A 12,314-nucleotide genomic window follows, 5' to 3' on the forward strand; every position below is an offset into this window, starting at 1 on the left:
TCCCTTCTTTTTTTTATTTTTGGGGTTCCTCCGGAGTTTCAGAGCACCCTAAACAAACAGATTGTCCCACAGAAATCGATACAGCTTGCCGCTTGGTGGTGTTATGGTATTAAAGCTTCTCAACTCTCGTTGTCCAAACATTAGGGAATCAAGTGGATCTATTTATCTGACCGCTACACTTTCGTATTTGGTGTGCAAATACGTCCAACTTCCAGTCGTCCCTCTTTAAAGCCAACTCAACGGTAATACTGTTTTCTTTTGCATTAAAGTAAACCTAGCTTACGGAGCGTAACTACACCAATTGTATGTTGCCTTTTGCGTATCCATTCATATGCCAAACTTTATTATTAAACCATTACGCCGAGTTTGTCTCCCACTCATCATTTCGTCGCGTATCCCAACACCCTCAGGGCGGTTTGCAACAGCGGATACGCCTCGTTATGGCAGTCGCCCTGAAAATCGTCCGTATCGATCGTCCAAAACATGATACCACCGAGCTTTTTGTCCATCGCGTACTTTACCTTCGTACCGATCGTTTCAATACTATCGTACGTTATCCACTGATCGTCCCGGTACGCGTACTTTACCGCATTCTGGGCCATCGATTTGACAACCCACTCGGTGGGTGCGGTACGGTTCGGCTTCACCATCTCACACACCTCGTTGTAGCCCAACGAGCCGGCACTGCGCGTGTAGGGTCCCGGTGCGCCAGGCCCAACAGCTTTAATTCCCGGTGCCATCAGACGAGCCGGCACTACGGTGTACGTTTTGGCGTGGGTTGTAATGCCGAGCGAGAACTTTTCCATCGGACAGCCACTTTTGGTGATGTAAGTGATCGTTGTGTCCTGGAAGGATACACAAAAGTGGCTTTAGATAGAAAACGTATCGATCCTATCGAAATAGTTCTTACAATCGTCTCTCCAGTTGATGAATCGCCATAGAGTGGAGCATCCAATGTAGCCTTAACGTCGCTCGAATAGTCATAAGTCATTAGGTTGATGAAGTCGAGCCCTTCACACAACTTTGGTAGATCATATCCGGCCTGTAGAATTTGCTTCGAGGCACTTATGGCCGCAGTCAGCAGCTTCTTGCGTGGGGCAAACCTATTCCGGAGCGTTTGTATAAGCAGGACGAAGTTTTCTCGATCCTCGGGAAGTCCACCACGCTAACAGAGAACATATTAGAGGATGTCTTTCTAAATGTATCATCTTCAAAGCTCTCATACCATAGTAGGATACTCCCAGTCAAGGTCGAGTCCATCGAATCCATAGTGCACCAAGTAGCGCAGCGTTTGGTCAGCAAATGCTTCCCGGCTTGACTCACGTTCGGCCATCTTGCGGTACAGTAAGAACCAAAAACAAAAGAAAAACAGTGTTATCTTCACGAGTGTGTCTATGTTTTTGTTTTTCGCCAACTGATAAGAGCCTACCAGCGAATACTTTTCCGAACCCTCGTTCCACCCACCGATCGCAAGCAGTACCTTCAGACATGGATTCTCCTCCTTCAAGGCTACAACCTTCGCATAGCCCTCTAGTTGAATGAAATGAAATGAATCACCAATATCCTAGTTCATCATTGTCCTCCAACAGTTTTCCACTTACTATTTACGTTCACATCGTTGTAGTAATCAAGCGAATCGATTCCACCACCAATGTTTAACCCCGCAAACGTGTACACCAAATGCGTACAGTGATCCGGAACGATGTACGAGATGTTGAATGATCCACTGCCTTCGCGATAGTTGGACCAGCTTGCCAAGTAGCACACCACACGATAGGGTTCTAGTTGTGCAAAAAATAGTCTATAAAACTGTACTACAATCCAATTTTGGCACGCAGGTTTCGCTTACTTGTAGGACATTCCGTAGCTCCATCTACCAGCGCTCCCCAGCTCCAGAGCAATGTTGCTCCAACGCCCAGTAATTGTAACGATTGCATTGTAACTAACCGAACGGCTGTCTTGGCCCATTCAAATGCTCGTTCCTTCCTGTATTGTGCAAGATAAAATGCTATCATCAAAAACATGAAAATGTAACATCTCGCAAACAGATCTGTGAGCTGATATGAACTCATCGCTTGTGGGGTCTTTGACGCCGATTCTCCCTATTTTTCTTCTCAAAAACTGCGTGGAATTGGTTGGTGCTCCGGTTAAAAACAACCTTGAAACAGATACCCAGAAACGTAGTAACGATCTTTCTACGATTGACATTTTCGGTTGCCGCCATTTCCGTGCCGGTCAACGTTCGACGACGAAAAGCTGTTGGACTCGTTGATTAGTTGAATGCAGCCATGTTGCGCACGCCTGCATTAACGGTCCTGCCCGTTCTGTGGGGCCACCTCCCAGTGCAGTGGACCGGTTTGATTGAGATGGTGTGGTCAGCGCAGAAAAAAAAAACGACATGGTCCCCGTCGCGGCAGTAAACGTTGACATTCAAATGGGTTTAAAACTGGCGCATCGTGTGAAAGCGAATTTGGTAGAACTATTTTTGTCACAGCAGGATGCGCAGCTAGAGACATGTTTGATAAATCGATTCGCAATTTGTCTTTTTAATATTAAATATTATTCTTTACAATATTTAATATATTCTGTAGGTTTTGTGTACCAATTTATACCTTCCATCCACTGGAATGATTCCGAAACGTTAAGGAAATAATTGTTGTTAAATTTCTTCTTGCCAACCGCCAATTCAAAAATGAAATTTTTATATTTCTGTTGCTGTCAATTTTAAAGTTGAAATAAATTTATGTATTTTTTAAATTTAATTTTCAGTGTTATGATTAAAAATAAAATTTTCAATTATTCCATGTCCCCTACGTTGTCTACAATGCAGTGTATGTAGTGTGCGTGTCATCCAGCTGTTTGTAAACAACTCATCGCAACCTTTCCCATATGCTGCCTCGCATCAAACAGCTGTGCGCGTGAGCAGGACAGCTTCACTTTGACGCACAGCCTGCTACATAGGGTTCGACTAAGCGCTCCCATCAACAAAAAGCAGTATTCCGCACGAAAACGTAAACAAACGGAAGCTCCAGCCCACAAGGACGACCAGGACCGCAGTGGGGCAGGTGTAGTACGCCGGGTGCAAAAACAGAAGGCGCGTCATAAATCGTACTCATCAACACGGAATAAACTTATCCTTCGAATCGTTCGTGGCTGGTGCTGACGACCGGCAAGTTGCCTGGCATTGAGTGTGTTATTTATTTTCCTATTGATCTCCCCTAGGACACCCAGCCACTGCCTCTGGGCGCCCGCCGGGGAGGAGGGGGGTTATGTAACGGATCCGCAAGATAATCAGCACCGATCCGAATACCGAATCGAGCTTGGCACGATGGCGGTACGGCAAACCGCGTGCAGATTGCTATCGGCAGTCGCTGGTACTGGTCCGTCCTGCAGTGGTGCTGGTGCCGAGGAACAGTCACTCGACACCATGGCACGGATCATTCCGGGCATATTTAAACATTCGCGCTGCCGGAACAACGTGTATCCGCAGAGTGACGTGCGCCGATATCCGGTCCCGGATGAGTCGGTCTTTTGGACGCAGACGTACACCGACTATCAGCCACCGTGTCACGAATCGCCCATCCTGCAAGGGAAAGAGTGGGCCGATTTGGATATCGGTAAGTATTTGGAACGACACAGGACGGGTCAAGGTTAGCCCTTCATGGTTACTGTCTTGGTTTTTTTTTTTAGATAATGCCTCTTTCAAACCGAAATGGAACGAGCTGGACGGGAAGGTCAATCGGGTAAGCTTCATCGGGACGTACGACATACGGGACAGCTGTCCGTTGAATCCGTTCGGACGGACCGGTATCCGTGGGAGAGGAATACTTGGCCGCTGGGGACCGAATCATGCGGCCGATCCGGTTGTAACGCGCTGGAAGCTTGACGATGCAGGCGAACCGGTCCTCCATCCGGATAGTGGTAAGCGCGTCCTGCAGATGTGTGCAATCGAGCGACAGGATTGTGGCGAATGGGCCATCCCGGGCGGGATGGTTGATCCGGGCGAGAAGGTTAGCGCAACGTTGCGCCGCGAGTTTCTCGAAGAAACGATGGACAACGATGCCGGCGAGATGGCGGGTGAGGTGGAACAATTTTTTGCCGCCGGGACAGAAATTTACAAAGGCTACGTGGATGATCCGCGCAACACGGACTGTGCCTGGATGGAAACGGTTGCGGTGAACTTTCACGATGAGTCGGGTTCGGTGGTGGGACGGTTCCCGTTGCATGCAGGTGACGATGCGGCCAAGGTACGCTGGATGGATGTGGGTGAGGAGGTGAAACTGTACGCCAGCCATTCGAACATTGTCAAGCGTGTGGTCGATATGTTGGAAGCGCACTGGTGAGAGAGAGGTGTGTTTGCGGGAGTAGCGTGTATCATCATAAAACCGGCAGTGATTGGCACGCACAGCGAAGCGCCAACAACGGACGGTTTCGGATTCTTCGATGCGCTTGTTTGACCTTCGAGGCAAAATATACAATGTTCAAACAATTGACGTAACTTTCTGGCAAGAAAAGGGCGAAAATAAAAACACAACTGAAATAAAATGCAACATTCACTAGAATTCGCCCCTTTGGCATGTTGGTTGGTGATTAAAATAATCGTAACATGTATTTGTTTCCTTTTCTCCTTTTTTTGTCTCTTCGTTTTGCATCGATTTCGACGGTTTTTTTCAAACTCCCTTCCCGCTTAATCCTTGCTTCGAATATTTTCCACAAGATTCATCCGCTTAGACAGCAACTTCCATTGGAGATTCTTTTTCGAGCTTCTAATCACTAATGCGACATTGGTTTTTCTACCGTTTTTCTCACATCGGTTAACATCTTTTTTCATCCTTCGATTGGCTGCACACCAACTATCTCTCTCACTCAACTTAACTTCTCTTCTTCTTGAGGAAATGCAAAGCTTTTTCTTGCTTCAATGCTGCTCGATTGTTAATGGTTTCTTTTATTTAGGTGATGTATTCTCACGCATCTTGTCTAATTTGTCTTCTATTTGCTTTATTTCAAAGTTTTTTGCTAGTCTGGTTTTGTTTGTTTCATACACAACTAGTTCTGTCAGTGTAGTTAGTAACTTTCTGTGGGGATTTTTCTATTGTTTTGCTGTTAGATGATTTAAAATTATCAAATTTAGTTTAAGAAAACTACAAAAAATTACAAAATATTTTCAGTTAGATAAAAGTGCAATGAAAGCAATGAAAGAAGAAAATTTTACAAGTAAATAGAGAAAAACATGCGAAACGAACAACATTAGAAGAAAAAGCAAATAAATTACCACAGAAAAAAAAAAAACTATTGGCAGCTAAATAAGCAAAGATTGAGCGTTACGCATCCTAACAAGCTATAAGATCTATTTAAACTTAAACATAAATTTGGTATCGAGTTGCGTAAACATTAATTTGCAATAAGATCATTGAGATTGCTTGTGAGTGTTTTTTCCTCTTCTTTTGACTGAAACACTTTCATGTGAATGAACACTACACCCCACTGTATCCATCCAGCTCTAGAGGACAGCCCCATTTTTCTTACAAGTTTATATGCAAATGCAAACGAAAAATCACATGCAAAAATATTGAAACCGAAAAATTTGCTCCGTGCGTTTTTCTCGCTATTGTTTCGCATTAAACATGGCTGGGGCATTTATACGTTTGCTTTTGCTTTCTTAGTGTTGTCTATTGTTTTAATTTTCTTTTGCACTATCGATTGCGTTGAAATGTATGCGGTTTTTGCCTTTACCAACCTCCACTCAAGACTGAATTCGGTGACATATTGTGTTCGATGCCAGAGAGATAGAAGGAAAGAGATTTCCATAAATTTTCATCTTGATTTTCCTCTTTCATTTTGATCGTTTTTCCATAATTCGATTGTAGCTGTATGACTAGTACATTTTGTTGTTGCATTCACAATGTTAATTGTTTGGTTTTTCTATTACCCTCTTACTTTTTCCCTCTTTCCTCCTTCTTAATTTACGTTTACCCTACGTTTTCCCATCTATGTATATGTAAGTGTGTGTGTATATATATTTGTTTTTCATTTAAATATGCATGTAAATGTTTCGTTATTCTTCCTTCTTCTCTTATAGTTTTCCATCATTTTGTTTGATGTTTTCTTTTTTCTTCCTCTCTTTGTTTTCCTTACTATACGATGGTGTTTATCCGCTCCCAAATCTGTTATACAAGCTAACAAAGTTGCCTTTAGTTGCTGGTAACATACAACTAAAGGAGAATGTGTTTAAAAGGAACGGGTAAATGAAATTCACTCTCGTTAATAACAATTTGATTGATGATACGATTAAATACTTTAAGTAAAATTTTAAATTTTATCATTCACATCTTTTGATAAATTATTAGAGTAAAATAAATACAATTGTTTTTTTTTTATGAAAAGCGCTTAAAAGCACCGATTGCAACTCAGATTGTTGGTTTCCGACCCATATGGCAAGCGCAGTAATAAAGCTCTTCCTTAATATATACAAATAAATATAACATTTTCTAATGCGGGATGTAAAAGATAAAAGAAAGGAGGAGAAAAAAGGCCCTACACAGAAGGAATTGGGCCGTTTTGTTAGAAGGCTTATCACCAACATCCTTCAAGCACATCTATCCAAAAACATGTAGAAATGCAAAATGCATTTCCCAGTCTCATATCCATTCATTCCGTTCGTATCTGCATCGTTCTCATAGCAAACGATTATATATGATGTGTGCATCTACGCATTACGTGGAGCGATAGGATAACCCGGTAATAGGATAGGAAGATATCAACACTACCACAGCAATCTTGTGCAGAAGAAAGATGGAATTTTCGCAACGATGGCAGGCGACGCAGAAAGAGAAGAAGGAAAGGTGCTTAAAAAAAATTCACACAGTCTCTTCATTGCCCTAGTTCAGCGAAATTGTTCGTACGCACTACAGCATACGTACACAACGCACACTCACACGCACATACCACTACAAGGTAAGAATTAAAAATTTAAACCTCTAAAATCGATTACTAATGTGGCGCGCGCCCTTCGGAACGCTGCCCGTCCGCTGGCCTGCTTGCGTCCCAGTTCGAGACGGCACAAAGAGATTCATAGAGATTCTTAAACCTACCATCTCCACCTACATACGTTAAGCTTACAGTTCTCTACTTTTTGCCCGATGCAACCCGTTTCGGTTCCGCCTCCTCGTCACTGTGCTCCTCCTGCAGCAGCAACGAATCCGGATGCCGAACCGCACTAGCCTTCTTGTTACCGCCACGCTGCCACGTAAAGACGCGCGCCAGCTGGGCAAACTTTTTGCGCGACACTTTACCCATGTGGCGCAAACGTTCCTTAAACGCGGCATCATCCTGCACCTTACCTTGGTGGTCCTTTTCCAGTGCGGAAAGGAACTCCTGATTCCATCGCAACTCCGCCATAAACTCTTCGTTCTGCAGCATCATCGCAAACTGTTCATCGCCGAGATCGAACTCGGTGCTGCGGTACGTACCGTCCGGTCCGATCGTACCACCGCCCGCCGTTCCACCGAGCCGTAAAAAGGTCGGAGGTAGCGGCCCTACCAGCGGTGGATTCCAGCGACGGTTCATGGTGGCTGTGGTGGAAGAAAATGCACCCGTCGACGAATCGTTTCTTTGCTGGTGCGGTCCGGCGTGTATGCGGGGACTGTTGGTGGCGCTTCCAGTCGCACTGCCCGCTGGTGGTTTGCGTATTTTTGGCGAAGCGCCCAGCTGTTGCGCAACGATTGAGCTAGCGGTTGCATTCGGTGAAGTGCTGAGAAATCGTTCCGATCGTTCACCGCACGCCGGTATATCGCTGGTCAGATCGAGCAGCGGTCGATCGTTCGCCTGATTAATGGTAGCAACCGAGCGCGGTGGTCCACTGCCGTCCGTTTCCAGCTCGTGACGCAGCTTTTCGTTCTAAAATTAAACCAATTGCATCAGGACACCGTGTGCTGTGTTTGCGTGTGTGGATGGAAAAGGAACCAGACCGACGTACCTGATTGTCCGTGCTCATCGCTAGTAGCTGATCGATGGTCGCATCGACTGCACCCTGATTGGCGCGCAGTACCGCCTCTATTACGTCCCTGTCCATGTCCGGGAACATGTTTTTAAAGTCGGACATGGCCTGTGAAAACTCCAACTGCATTGTGGAAGCCATGGCGGGATGACCTTTCCACGGGCGGAGGGCTGAAGTTAGACAATGGGTTTGTGTGACGCGTACCTTACAACCGCTGACAAACTCTTTCGTAATGCACCGGACAGCACAGGAACTAGCACGTATACAGGCACTCCGAGGTACGGGCACCAATTTTTTTGCTCAATCAGGGTTACAGTTCAACCCCAACGGGAGTCATGTGATGGCATGCTGATCATGTTTACTTCACGATTAGCACTCGCAACTAATGGCGTTAGGCGAAAGGAAACGATTCTCTCTTATCATTTAATCCGCCCGTTGTCGTGCTGTTTCGAGGCGTTTGGAAGCAAGCTGTTTGTCAACCAACACCATCCGCCTAGTATTTATTCGCGCACACGCATCACCAAGACACCAAGAAGGAACACGAAACACGGAGCAGATGGAAAAACAACACACAAGAACCAAAGTGGAGCGGAGTGTGGTGTTCACACACTTAGGTCCAGCTTGAATAACTAGTACGAGCAAGAAATTCAATAACCGTATAAACTCACGCACAGTAAACTGTAGGATAGTGTTGAGTATTTTCCAGAGATTATCGATTACTCGGAGGGAGTTGCATTTGATGCGAGTAAACCTTTTCGTGCAAGTCCTGGCTTTTTTCTGCTCCTTTTTGCAGGACCCCTCTGCGATAGTGACTTTTAATTATTATTATTGTGCGTTTTGCTGCTTTTGACAGCTCCCGGAGGTGGCAGCTGTCTAGCGGATCGATGTCAACATTGGAATTGACGGTGTATACACTATGTCGGGTTCGAAATATTTTACTGTGAATAGCAATTTGTTAATTTATAGCATTTAGCAGATAAGTTTTGCGCTTCAACGTTCAATGAAAATAAATTAAATCAACCAAATAGTGAAGCATATGAAAACGCGATTTCGTTCATCGTTTACTGCAAAGAAAACTTTTTGTTTGTAGTGTGATTTGTTTTTGATATTTGGACATCTTTTGATTCAGTGAAATTTTTATTTTCAGTGCCCTTTTCCACTCATTTTACCCTTTTTTTTTAATATATTTTTAGTGTTTTCCATGTGAAGAAAAATAGGAGCACAAACTTCACGTGATTTGGTTATTGGGAACGTCTGTCAGAATGGCGACTGACAGGTCGAGCCTTTCCCAAGCAACAAATGGGTTCCGTGCGGTTTGACAGCTGCAGCTTTTATCATTATTGTTCCAGCAGGCAAGCGAGACGGATGCACGTCGAGCTGCGCCTGAGTTTGTAATTTAATAAACTCGTCGGAAAGAGTTTTATCATTCAAGTAGGCTTGTGTCGATCGCTTTATAGTGAATTTATGTTAAATTACAAACATCATCACTCCGTGCGGTAAGGAGTACGTGCGCGTGCTTCTGCTATTCTTCATGGACTGCCCATTCCATCCCTAGTTCGCGTCTGTGTGTATCCCAGGTCCACTGGTAAAGAGTGTGTTGTGAACAGAAATTTATTGCACGCAGAAGTGTTTCCTCCTGAATGCGAACAAAACAGTGTGCTAACGTACGTGATTATTTCGTGTCGATTGTAATTTAATGTTAGTTTCATTCATGACAAGGCACACGAAAATCGATGTGTGCCAAAATCTTGTTGACGCCCGGTGTGTTGTCGAATGTTATGATGCGGCGGCGTTGTGAAAAGCGTCTCATGCGCAACGAATGATGCAGCGCGAGAGGATGAACCTAGAATAAGGGTGTGAAGAGGGTGTGGTGTGAATATCGCCCTGGTACGCTCAGGAACATCCTCGTTGGCGTGCGGAATCGCGAGAGAAAAGTTTTGAATATTTGAAATTTTTTATTAAAGAAGTGAATTGCGGTGAGTTGTGTTCAAATTCTGGTAGAATTTGTGTGATTCGTGAGCTTCAACAAGTGTTTAGAAAAATAAGAAGTTTCAATAATTCAACTCATTGTGCATAAGGTGTGTGTGTTTTTTGAGTGCATTTTGTGCATGTGTGTAAAATTTCTGTGTTGATGCGTGTTCTGTGTGCGTGTTAATTTGAAATTAGTGCATCATGAAGCACTTCGGCGGTGCAGCTCCCATGCAGCATCTTGCCGGAAGTGGCTGTAACAATAGTGCAACGCCATCCTCATCGTCACCGTCGCCTAGCAACGCAGACAGTAACGGCAGATGCAGCGGCAACAGATGCAGACGACATCGTAGTAGCATTAGCAGCAGCATGGCACGATGGAATCTAATCGTCTGCATGGCGACGCTGTTTTCGCTAATGTTTACAAAATGTTATGCCAGTCAAGGTAGGTAACCGAAGTGGGAAAGTGGGGGATGGATAGAGTGATGAGGGGGAGAGCATGTTGATTGACGCCACCCGGTTGATGGATGAACGTAAAGGGATGCAGATGGAAGGAGCTCACAATCCGCGGGGCTTAAGACATAAGCGAGCGCACAGCGTTAGCAGCATAGATCGATAACTCACACCGTCCGGGTAGCCGGTTTCCTTCGGCTTCGACGACGAAACATCGATGGTTCCACCGTTGGGTGGTTGAATAGGGTGAATAATTGCAAAGTCAAACATGGCATGCCTTTTTTGGGGAAGCAGTTTGCCATGAGCGGCTTGGAAGGAGGGCGAGAGCACAGTGGGGAAGCGTGTTCGTTTCGTTTTGGAGCAGGTTTTAGGAAACATGAAAGCAAACGCCTCGTAGTCGTTGTCGGCGTATGTTGCGCTATGTTGTCACTCGTTTCGGAAAACAAATCGCGCGCACATGTACACAGTCGTCTAGTCGAAACACAGGGCGAGGGATAATAAACAGGGTTGACGCTGAAATGAAGCTTGCTTTGATGAGGTGCTATGGCGTAGAAGGTGACAAAAGACAAATGAGCAAGCAAAAGCCTTCAAAACAACATTCGATTGGCAGTGGAGCACTTTGGGGATGTGTCGGAAAGATGGCGTATATTCCGAAGATTTAAATCGATTTTTCTTCCTTAAAGGCTCTATAACATTCATGATACTTGATCGTTCTGAGAAAGATGCATGACTTGCATTTGTTCTTATCAATTAATGTTCAGTTTTTGGTGTTGGGATGTCACGATAGGAATTCTTCAGTATGGTGGAACAGGAATCACATCGTTTTCGGATTGTCCGGTGTGCTGAGGACTTGCAGACTATTTAAATTTAAAGTACCAAAGATTTTAAACATTTTCTTCCTGAAAATATTCAATTCAGTCTGGAATTCTTAAACCATTAAGAGGTAAACTTCAACTCCAACATCTTAAAGTTCACATCAGGACTTTAGCTGCTCAAAAGTTCAGCCCAACGTGACAACTTTATGTGATCCTCGTTATGGCATTCACATCTAAATCAAAACGGAGACAACCATTTGCCCCGCAACCGCAGAAACATTTATAATAATCAACATTTTTTGGGTGCCCTGATCACCTTTAATTCTTACGTGCCTCCCCCTTCGCCCCGTAAAAGCTGCCCATTTTTGGCCGAAAGGAAATGTATCATATTTCCTCGTTTGTGGTTTTCTTTTCTTCTGCTGTTGGTGGGTCCAAGTGGGATCCCAACATCTGCCGATTGTCACGCGGCCCGGGCTCTGTCGCAATCAGAAACAAATCCAAGCCGTGCGAGCAAGCAGCATAAACGATTCGCGTTGATTTGTGGTTTGGAATGAATATTACCACCCCGAAAAAGGTTCCCTACACTTTTATGGAAAGGAATTGGCTGGTTTTCTGTGTGTGTTTGCTTCACACCCAGCTACAAAACGCTTTGTCGTGGTTTGGAAACGGTTTTTGTTTGAACTCGTTCGAATTCGCTATTGCCACTTCTCTTCCTTCTGATGCATTACGAGGCACCCTAAGGGTGTGAAGGGGCCGAGGGTGCAGTGAGGGAAAAGGGTAATGATTAAGCCCACTACTGGGTGTGTAGGTGAATGTGTGTTTTGGTCGTAGCAGCAGCAGCAGCAGCAGCAGCAGCAGAACCAACGGCAGGGCCTGGTCGGCGGTACAGATTGTATAGTAACAAATGGTAATAAAATGAAGTAATTAGCCATGTTGGGATCATGCTGGCGACGGTTACAGGTGATAATCGGGTAGCGGATCAGCTAAAATATCATTTACGGTAGCGACCGGGTTGAGTTCGTTTATCGCAATTTTGATCGCGCAAAATGAATGCCGGCGTAAGGGCTTGTCCGAAGTTGTCC

The 12,314-nt window shown here is 44.7% G+C and overlaps 4 protein-coding genes across 4 annotated transcripts in view; 2 read left to right on the plus strand and 2 right to left on the minus strand.

Moving 5' to 3' along the window:
- Positions 1-380: 380 nt before the first annotated feature.
- On the minus strand, positions 381-1,937 carry LOC126560941 (probable chitinase 2). Its single transcript, XM_050216892.1, has 6 exons — positions 1,850-1,937; positions 1,602-1,781; positions 1,430-1,530; positions 1,226-1,333; positions 911-1,165; positions 381-845 (listed from the first exon to the last, which is right to left on the minus strand). Exons 1-6 carry the CDS (start codon positions 1,935-1,937, stop codon positions 381-383), a joined length of 1,197 nt encoding a protein of 398 aa, XP_050072849.1.
- Positions 1,938-3,270: 1,333 nt separating this feature from the next.
- LOC126562653 (ADP-ribose pyrophosphatase, mitochondrial) overlaps positions 3,271-12,314 on the plus strand; it is a 117,944-nt gene continuing 108,900 nt past the window's right edge. The window contains exons 1-2 of the mRNA XM_050219214.1: positions 3,271-3,617; positions 3,691-4,350. Of these exons, the coding sequence (XP_050075171.1) occupies positions 3,329-3,617; positions 3,691-4,343 (942 nt within the window). The 5' untranslated portion in view covers positions 3,271-3,328 and the 3' untranslated portion in view covers positions 4,344-4,350. The remainder of the gene's footprint in view (positions 3,618-3,690; positions 4,351-12,314) is intronic.
- LOC126562668 (CUE domain-containing protein 1) lies at positions 7,126-8,149 on the minus strand. The gene is made up of 2 exons (XM_050219231.1): positions 7,976-8,149; positions 7,126-7,896 (listed from the first exon to the last, which is right to left on the minus strand). Exons 1-2 carry the CDS (start codon positions 8,135-8,137, stop codon positions 7,126-7,128), a joined length of 933 nt encoding a protein of 310 aa, XP_050075188.1. The 5' UTR covers positions 8,138-8,149.
- Positions 10,122-12,314, plus strand: part of LOC126563509 (neogenin) — a 103,320-nt gene continuing 101,127 nt past the window's right edge. The window contains exon 1 of the mRNA XM_050220154.1: positions 10,122-10,409. Coding sequence (XP_050076111.1) covers positions 10,169-10,409 — 241 coding nt within the window. The 5' untranslated portion in view covers positions 10,122-10,168. The remainder of the gene's footprint in view (positions 10,410-12,314) is intronic.

Source organism: Anopheles maculipalpis, chromosome 3RL (assembly GCF_943734695.1).
Source record: "Anopheles maculipalpis chromosome 3RL, idAnoMacuDA_375_x, whole genome shotgun sequence".
Lineage (NCBI taxonomy): Eukaryota > Metazoa > Arthropoda > Insecta > Diptera > Culicidae > Anopheles > Anopheles maculipalpis.